Source organism: Protopterus annectens, chromosome 6.part0, assembly GCF_019279795.1.
Source record: "Protopterus annectens isolate FY-2018-M chromosome 6.part0, PAN1.0, whole genome shotgun sequence".
NCBI classification, from domain to species: domain Eukaryota; kingdom Metazoa; phylum Chordata; order Ceratodontiformes; family Protopteridae; genus Protopterus; species Protopterus annectens.
This window is the reverse complement of record NC_056737.1, coordinates 71,443,553-71,453,661: the sequence shown is the minus strand read 5'-3', so window position 1 is coordinate 71,453,661 and position 10,109 is coordinate 71,443,553. Positions and strand designations below refer to the sequence as shown.

The window sequence follows — 10,109 nt, the reverse complement described above, 5'->3', positions numbered from 1 at the left end:
ACAAGTGAGTATAGCAGTACTTTGTAGCTACAGTCCTTCCAAATTCATGAACTGCTGCCTCATCGCTACAAGAGTCAGCTGTAAAGATTAAAGCATTTACTTTGTTTCATTGTCCTTGACAACTGGACTAAACACCACTGCCTGTATCAGTAAAACAATATTCTATAAATAAAACAAAAATAGTAATAAATAATATATTACATTATATTTATAGTTATAAAAACATCATAACCAATTGCTCATCTTTCTAAGGTGTATTGGCTCATTTGAATGTGAACTACTGCAGAGTCTTAGCAACTGAGCATTTCATTTTAAGTTTGTAATTGATAATTATGCTTCTGTATTTTTTACTTTGTCTTTCTGTTTTGGAAGCTTAATGATTGTTTGATTTGAATAGTTCAGACCACTTCACTCCTGCACCTTTTCTTTTTCTTCTGCCTCACTGTGTTTTTCCTGCTGTTTCTTCTGGCTTACACGCTGTCTCTTCATTTATATGCTCTGCTGTTTCTTCAGGCTTACATGTTGTGTCTTGACTAGCTGTATCATTTTGCTGTTCCTCAGCTTGCTGTATAGATGTTTGGTCTTGATCCTGTTTTCCTGATAATTGTTCTTTTGACTGCTCTTCAGTCACTTGGGGGTTTTGTTCTTGTGTTGCTGCATCATTTTCAGGCTTTGTTTCCTCTTTAGCTTCTGCAGCTTCTTGAGGGAAAAACTTGCCTACACATGATTTTGTAACTTCTTGAACCTGATTAGGAATGGATTTCATTAAACTTTCATACTCTTCTTGGACTTTGGCTTGCACCTGTGAAGTTAAAAACAAGTTAAGTTATTAGAAATACTGAATGTTGATGCAAATATATGCATGCATGCATATAGCTATATATATCTATATCTATATATATATATATATATATATATATATATATATATATATATATATATATATAGATGTGTGTGTGTGTGTGTGTGTATTTGGGTCTATGTCAGATGATCGACTTTTCAAAACTAAAAAAATATTGAAGAGATCAAGTTTTCGAAAACTGAAACATCAAAAAAGAAAAAGAAACCCCCCCACACAAAAATCTACCTTTTTACATTTGGGGGGCCATGCTCCCCTCACCCCATGCAAATTATTTATACCAACTCTGAAACTGCAGTACAGCAAGCAAAAGGGTAAATTTTGCAATCCTTGCTGTACTGCAATCTCCATTCAAAAGCTTCAAGTCAAACTCAGGCATTCAACCAAATGTGAAAATAATTTCATAGTCAGTAATTTTAATTGTAGCTCAATGACTTGCAACCATATATAAATGTGTGGACATATATAAATTTACATGAATGCAGTTTTTTTGTGTGTATATGTGTGTATGTATGAACATTTACATGAATGTAGTTTATATATATATATATATATATATATATATATATATATATATATATATATATATAGATATATATATAGATAGATATATATATATATCATTTGTATTTCTTTTCTGGGGTAGAACCTTTTTCAGACTCAACCTGGGAGTGGTATCTCCTTAAGTGACTTGCTCAGAGTCATACTGTTAGACAATGGAGACTGAGGGAATCAAACCATGCACTACCAGACAATAGGAACCAGCTCACTAACAGCTCCTTTAACCTCTAAACCAACTGCTATATATGTATGTATATATATGTAGCACATTTTAGCCACAAAAATGTGTCACAGTTGTTCTAAAACACATTTCAACTAAAATGCAAATGACTGAATCACTTTTGATATAAATGTGTGGAAGGCTACAGAAAATGACTACTCCCTTAGTTTTTGATCATAGAAATTATAATGCAAATTAGTACTGATCAGTATTTGTGCCTTGCTATTGCCCACTATTATGTTCTATCTCTGGCTCTAGAAGTTTGTGTTCATGCTCCTGCTATGATTTACTCTGTGAGGAGTTTTCTCTTTTCTTCATAGTTCTATAACTGTGGCGTAGGAATGCTTAATTGTGAGTGTTCTCACAAAAAAGCAGTTTTGGGGAAGTATTTGCAGTATATGAAGTTATAAATGTAATGTGGTTCACCTAAGTGTGTTTTAGATTAAATGTGCATTAGATAATTTTGTAGATGATTTGTGATTATGTGAAACGTGCCATAGATAAATCATTATAAACTTATATATATATATATATATATATATATATATATATATATATATATATATATATACACACACACACACACACACACACACATATGTGTTAGTAGCACTGTAGTCAGTAGAGGAGCCTTACTGCTGACACACATTTTTTGCTTTGCTCATGCAAGCTGTAAATGTGGTATTATGGCTACCTGCTTTTGTACCACAATCTGTTCTGCTGAAAATGCCATAATAATGCTACAATGTTTCAAAGACAAAGTTATGCTGCATGCCCAAACACATAGAGTGTCCTCAATAGAGAGAAGCAATAAATGTGCTATGCTACAGAATGCAACTCTCTCTGGATGAATTCATACTTATTCTTTTCATAACTACATGATAACCTTAACAATGATCAACTAACCAGGTCTGGAACTTCCATTTTACCAGCTAACTGAGGAGTATATTGATCAGAGCTCTTCCAGTATGAAATATGAGAAACCAATTAAGTTAAAAAGACAGTAAAGAGTTTCTATTTGGAAAAAAATACTGGCTAATAATTAAACTTCTGGATGCTAGCAAAGAAAAAAATAGAAAAAGTAAGGTAAAAACAACTAGAAAAGAAGAAGAAAAAGCTCAGGGAAGAACCTTGTACTCAGCAAAAAGAAGTTCAAGTTGCAGCTTTACTTTGGAAGATGACTCATAGTAATTTAAAGGGAAAAGTCAAATGCACTCAGAGATGTTTAAAATAAGGGTCTGACAGTTCGAGATTGCGAGCTTTTGCTTACATAAGGTTGATCAATCAGCGTTCGCTTTTTTAAGCATTCGCTGATCTAATATGGACTCTAAAATAAGGTATACGATGGAGGAATATATAAAGTCAAATAAAAAAAAATTTGGAAGAAATTAAAGAAGTTCGAAGTAGCCATTCAGATGTAATGATAAAACTGCACAAATCTCATAGTAAAATTAATGGAAGACTGTCTTAATATGAGACATCTTAAGAACTGCTTCAAAAAATAATAGAGTTAGAAGACAACTTGAACCCCTTGAAGGGCCTTGACGGCCCCTTGAAACCAGATGGCTAAGTGGTTAATGTTTTTGCCTCCCAGGCACAAGGTTCGATCCTGACCTCTGACCAATGCCTGTTTGGAGTTTGCATGTTCTCCCTGTGTCTCTGTGGGGTTTCTCCCCATGTCAAAAAAACATGCTGAGTGTTTCCATCTCAAACTCACCAATGAATGGAGCTGTGGGCAGTGGCACAGATTCTACATGGTGCCCGGTAGGGGGAAGATTTATATAGACCAACTGCTTTAGGCACCTACTGGTGCGCAGTATCCTCAAAATAGGAGAACATGGATCACAGACTGCACACCATGCCAGGGCTAGACACTTGATGGTGTAAAATATGGCTCTAGGTGATTCTGTCATGTTGACTAATGTCACCAAAAATGGGCATGGGTAGTTACTAGTGATAAGTGGGTTGAGGACCCTGCCTGCTCTGACCCATGCCAGGGACCTGTGCTAATGGTAGGAGGGGTATATATGCCCCTACTGGCCAGTGTATGCACGCCATAAAGCCCAGCACCCCTGGGTCAATAAGCTACTGGCTGGCAGGTGTCTAGTTGCCCAGCCTGGGTTACCTGGGATAGCTCTATTGAGCGAAAGCTGGACGTAAAACCAACCAACCTGCCAAACATGAACTGAGAATTGCTATGCTTAATGTAGGTTCACTGACAGAACGCAGCTTGGAAGTGGATGACATGATGATACAGAGGAGGCTGGACATCCTATGTATACAGGAGATGAGATGGAAGGGCAGTGCAGCAAAGCCACTTGGCTTGGGACCCAGAGTCTACTACTCAGGTGGAGGGCAGACTAGAAATGGTGTAAGAATTGTGGTGAGAGAGTGGCTTCAGAAGGCAGTAAGGGATATCATCAGAAATAATGACAGACTCATGGCAGTCAGACTCCAGTGTAGTGACAGGGCAGTATTCATAATCTCAGCCTATGCCCCACAGCAGGGTTGTGATAGTGAGGAAAAGTGTGCATTCAGACAGCAGTTGCAGGACCTACTAGATAAAACAGGCCAACATGAATTGGTGTTGATAATGGGTGACTTGAATGCACACATCGGGACAGACAGAACAGGATATGAGGACTGTCTGGGTCCAGATGGGTGGGGCAACAAGAATAAAGAAGGAGAAGCCATTCTAGACTTCTGTCTGGCAAATGGCTTGATAGTAGCCAACACATGGTTCAGAAAGAGAGACAGTCACAAGATCACATACAAGAGTAGTCAGCATGCAACTCAGGTAGACTTCCTCCTAGTAAGGAAATGGCACTGGGGCAGAATCCATGATTGCAAAGTCATCCCCAGTGAAACAGTTGGCCCACAGCATAAACCACCAGTTGCCACAATCAGCTGCAAGCAGTGGTCAGAGAAGGCTCTAAGGTCAACAGAGACCAGACTGAAGACCTGGATGTTGACTGGAGAGAAAGTACAACAGTTTAAGGAATTACTCAGGGCTCTAGCACCCCAAGAAGAGGAGGAAATAGGTGGAGTTGAAAAAGAATGGCAGTGCCTAAAACAGCATGTGTTAGAAGAAAAGATATGTGGCCAAGCCAGATATGGAAATAAGGTACATATGGAATGCTGTGATGGAATACAGAAGTCCAGGAAGCCATCAAAAACAAAAAGGAGTGCAGGAAGACGTGGGAGACAGAAAAGACTGACCGGTTGGCTAACAAAGAAGCTAATAAAGATGCTGCAATAGCAAAGAATAGGGCATTGGAGGCACTATACTCACTTCTGGAAAGTGACTCAGTAAGGGGCACAAAGAAGCTATATCAGGTTGCAAGGCAAAGACAGAAAGATAAAGAAGACAGTCAGACACCCTTCATAAGGGATTTCTTTTTATTTCCAGTTTGATAACCGGGGAGGCCCACTGGGCTCAAAGGGCCCATTTTCAGTGGAGGCCCGGGGAGAAAAGCTCCACATTAAAAATAATTTCACAGATAAAACAATTAAAACAAGCAAGCAATGAAAATTATACATAACAATTAAACAGGTAAAAAGCTCCGCATTAAAAACAATTACACAGATAAACAATTAAACAAGCAAGCTATGAATTTATACAACAACAAATAAACAGGCAAGCAATGAATAACACATTGGTACAAATTGCTTAGAAAAGACAGGAAAAGAAGAAGAGGAGGATTCCCTTTCAATTCAAGGTCAAAGGGTTGAATAGTAGGAAGAGTTATTTGCAGAGAGAGGAGAGGGAACAAATATACAGCATTTATAAAGAGTGTATATAGAAGGGAATTTGTTATTAGAAAGAAGCTGAGGGTGGGGAGGAGTGAACAGCAGGAAGTAGAGGGGTTTTGATGAGGTCAGGTCTGGAAGACAGTTAGTGGGATTTAGGTCAGAAGAATACAATTACATTTCCATTTTAGGGAAAGGTGGGTGTGGAGCAGGGATTTGAAGCGTTCAGAGTATGTAGTGTTTCTTATCAGGGGAGGGAGAGAGTTCCATTTTTTTGCTATAGAATAAGAAAGGAGAGATTGGCCTGGGGGTGGTTTAGGTTAGTGTACTGAAAGTAGATTTTGGTGGGCTGATCTTAGAGGTCTGAGTGGTGTGTAGGAAGGCAAGATATGAGTTAGAGCAGGGCAAGCAGTGGGTTTAAAGATTAGTTTGTGGGCAGTAGTTAGTTGAAGAAAGTCAAGATGATTAGGAAGTTCTAGCCACTGAAGGCTGCAGAGAGGGGTGTAATGGTGGGTGGAGTGAGAGGATTTAGTGGCAAATTTGGTGATTTTGTTGTAGCAAATTTCTAGTTTAGAGGAGGTGGAAGCTGAGAGGTTGGTTAGGAGTGGAGCACCATATAATAGAGATGAGAGAAGATAGGTGGAGGCGAGGGTTTGTCTTGTAGCTGTGGAGAGAAAGTGTGCATTTCTGTATAGCATACCGAGCTTCTGATGTGTTTTTTAATATTTAGTTGTACATGAGTATTGAATTTCAGGTGTTCATCAATGGTAACCCCAAGAAGTTTGGCAAAAGGAACTACTTCAATGGAAGAGTGGGTATGGCTGGTGATCTTAAAAGATTGCTTGTCAAGGGGGGGGGGGGGGCTTTAGTAGGGGAAAAGAGAATGATTTTAGATTTGTTGTATTAAGGGAGGAGATGGTTTTGTAGCATCCAGTTCTCAGTAGTTGAGAAGGCCAGCTGGGTTTTGGTCTGGAATTCATGAATGCTAAGGGCAGAGCAGATTAGAGTGGAGTCATCAGCATATTGCACTATTTCAGTGTTTGGAATAGCTGAGTGAAAATTATTGATGAATACATTGAAAAGCATAGGTCCGAGTATAGAAACTTGGGGCACTCCGGTAGAGGTAGGTAGAAAGGTTGAGGTACCAGTTTGCCATTTCACAGCTTGAGATCTGTTAGAGAGATAACTTTTGAATCATGAGAGTGATTCTAGGGAGAGATTGAGGTTGGAGAGATGATTGAGGAGGTGTGTATGGGATATAGTGACAAATGCCTTGGATAGGTCAAGAAGGACAGTGGAGACAATTTCACCGGAGTCGCATGCATGATTAACAATGTCTCAGAAGAAGATGAGAGCAGTTATAGTACTGTGGCCAGGACGGAAGCCATGTTGAGTACGAGAGAGGAGCTGGTTATTGAGGAGGTGAGGCATGAGTTGTAGGTGGATACATTTTTCAAGAACTTTGGAAATTGGGGAAAGAATAGCTATTGGGTGAAAATTAGATATGGAATTATTTTTGCTCCCTTTATGTAGGGGTAAGATGTAGGTGGCTCGCCATAATTTGGGAACATAAGATTCCTGGATAGATCTATTGATGAGAATGCTGATGGGGATGGCAATCCCATCTGCAGCAAGCTTGAGATAGAGTGATGGAATATTGTCGGGGGCATTGGAGCATGGCTTAAGTTTGGAAAGAAGCTTTTTGATACAGGAGGCAGAGACAGGTTTTAGATAGGAAGTGGGAGGAGGATTAGGAGTGTGAGAGTGGAGAGAGGAGAAGGAAGTGGAATGAGGGGTGTGGGAGGGTAAGCAGTTAGGGAAGGTCTTTGCAAGTTTGGCTATGGAGTTAGTAAAGAAGGAGTTGAAAAGAGTTGCAATTTCTGTGTCTGTTTTATTGTTGTCAGGGCAGGGATTGGATTTACAACCTGGGTGCAGAAGAGAGTTGTTGGAGTTCCAGAATTGTTTTGGATTTTTGGAGTGGGTAGATTGTAGTTTGGTGTAGTAAGATTTTTTATCATTTGAGATAAGCTTTTTGGTTAGATTGCAGAGTTGCTTATATTGAAGGAGGGTAGCAGGGAGTTTATTTCTGTTGTAGAGTTTCCAAATTTTGTCTCTTTGTAGCATATGTGATTTTGTGTCCTTTGATAGCCATGGGGCAGAGTTGTATTTTATGAGTTTTGTTCGAGGTGGGGCTTGGGAGTTTAGGATTTTGAGGAAGGTAGTATTGAAGACTTCTACGGCTTAATCTAGTGTAAGTGTTTTTAGGGTATCCCAATTTGTTAGCTTAGGGGTTTCGGAGAATATAGAAGAGTTAAAGTTAGTGAGGTTGCGGGTGTGAGCATATTGGTGTTGGAGAGGGGAGTGTTGGGCAGCTTGGTGAATCAAGGCTGGGATATGGTCAGACATTGTGTGTGGTAGTATACCAGAGTCTGAGATCTTATTAGGATGGGAGACTAAGATCCAGTCCAGGATGGATCCTGGGGGTTATTTTTGTTGGGTCTGGTAATGTCATTTATTACTTGGATAAAATTACATACGTTGATAGATAGAGTGGGATTACTGTTATTAATTTTATTCCAGTCAATGTTGACATCACCTAGAATATAAGTCTCCAGTTTAATGTTAGTTGAGGCCCATGAGAGAATGTTTTCTAGGGTGGAAGTGTTGTCCCCAGGGGGAATATAGATGGCCATAGTACAGACATTTTTATAGTTATTCAGTTTGAGGATTCCTATGACTAGTTCAGCATTGCTGAACTGAGGAATGGCATGCTGGAAAGGACAGAGGTTCAGTAGACTATTATAGATTAAGGCTACTCCACCTCCTTTTCTGTTTAGTCGGTCAAATCTAAGAGCTTGAAAGCCAGGGGGTATGATTTCAAAGTTAGTAATGTGGGGTTTTATCCATGATTCTGAGACTGCTACTATATCTGGTTTAGTATGATTTAACCAAGCATGAAAGTTTGTAATTTTGTTTTTTAGACTCTGGGCATTAATGGTAATGATGTTAAGGTATTTGTGGCTGGTTCTATTTGATGAGGGAGGTGGGAGAGATTATTACTAGTTGTGGGTCCAGGGTTGGGATGTATGTCTCCTGCTAGAGCAAGCCAAGTAGAAGGGGAGTAGAGGAGAACCTTTGAACTGTGATATACAGTTAGAGGGAGAAGCAGTTTTGGTTTGGTTGCAGGAGGCTTTAGAGAAATGGGGAAGAGATTTAGTCTAAAATAGTGAAGAGGGTTGGGTTGGAATAGGGAGGGGGCTATGTAGTAAAAGTGGAGGGCTATTGGGTAGGGTTGGGAGAGAGTAGAGGAGGAGGGGAGGGGGATGGAGGGTGGTAGCATAGAAGAGGAATAGGAGGTTGCATTATAGATAGTAATGAGGAGTATAATGCATATAGGTGATGCGAGGGATGTTTGTTGAAGTGGAAAAGCCATGCTAAATTAGAGTAAAGTAAGTTGTAGAAGAGGAAATAGGGTAGTAGGAGAGAGATTAAAGAGAAAGGAAGAGGAGTGTGGCTGAGATTACAGGTTGAAGAGGGAGGGGAAGGGGTGGGGTTACAAACTGAATGGAAGTTGGGAGAGGAGGGGTATAGGTTGTGATTGGCTATGGGGAAGGGGAGGAGATTCAAGGTGGGGGATAAAGGTAAGAGCAGTGGGGGTGGGTGGGAATTGGGGGTAGGGGAGCGGAGTGAGCCCATAGGGCGAACGGAGCGGGTAGAGCCACTGAAGGAGTGAGCCTAGAAAAACAATCAGTAGAGCGCTGGTTGGAAAGGTAAGTCTGAGAGGGATGGTAGGGGGTAGGAGCCTAGGTGGTAGGGATAGAGGCCAGGGTAGAATAAGTGAAGTAGAGTACAGGTAGAAGAAAGATAGAGGGGCTGCTGTTCTACATATAGTGAAAACTGCAAGCCTAAGACAGTGGGATAGGTTTGAGAGAAGGGTGCCACCTAGTGGACAAGGATATATAGTGAGCAATAGCTTCTTAAGGAGAGAGCAGGTCTAGGAAATATGATGGGAAGAATGTTAAGTTAAATAGGGGGCATTAGAGGCGAAGGTATGCAAGTTGTAGAATAGACAGGCTTTGGCTGGTGGTCAGGCTGCTGGTCGTCCTAGCTATGGAGTGTACAGAGAACTTGGAGTATTTGAGCAAATTGAAATTTTGTACAAACTGCAGTTTAAAAATGCATAGTATCTTTTCTTAGAGGGACTGATACAGTTTAAAAACACATACTTCAGGATGCCAGCAACAACCTGCCCACCAGCTCAGAAGACATCAAAGGCAGATGGAAGGAGTATTTACAGCAGCTTCTGAATAAAGAAAACCCCACAAAAGCTGTACTGCCCCAGAAACAGCCTACGATGAGAGAAGAAGAGGAGCCCACCCTAGAAGAAGAACAGCATTAAGGAAGATGAAGTTAGGAAAAGCAGCAGGCTCAGATGAGGTCACAGCAGATATGATAAAGATGCTGGGTGAGATAGGGGAGAAATGGCTCCTGAGGGTACTAATAGCAGTGTGGAGAAAAAGGCGTATCCCAGATGACTGGAGAATAAGCATACTCGTGCCAGTGTACAAGAACAAAGGGGACATCCACAACTGTGGGAGGTACAGAGTCATCAAACTCCTATCAGATTGCATGAAAGTTCTGGAGAGGGTGACTGATAAATGGATACCTTAGAATAGTAGAATGTAAGATGGGAGATGAGCAGTTTGGATTCAGATCAGG

At 40.4% G+C, this 10,109-nt stretch overlaps 1 protein-coding gene across 1 annotated transcript in view; it reads right to left on the bottom strand.

Annotated features, from left to right (window-relative positions):
* Nucleotides 1–244: 244 nt before the first annotated feature.
* LOC122803769 (1-phosphatidylinositol 4,5-bisphosphate phosphodiesterase beta-2-like) overlaps nt 245–10,109 on the bottom strand; it is a 445,743-nt gene continuing 435,878 nt past the window's right edge. Inside the window, exon 8 of the mRNA XM_044073457.1 lies at nt 245–802. Within this exon, the coding sequence (XP_043929392.1) occupies nt 440–802 (363 nt within the window). The 3' untranslated portion in view covers nt 245–439. The remainder of the gene's footprint in view (nt 803–10,109) is intronic.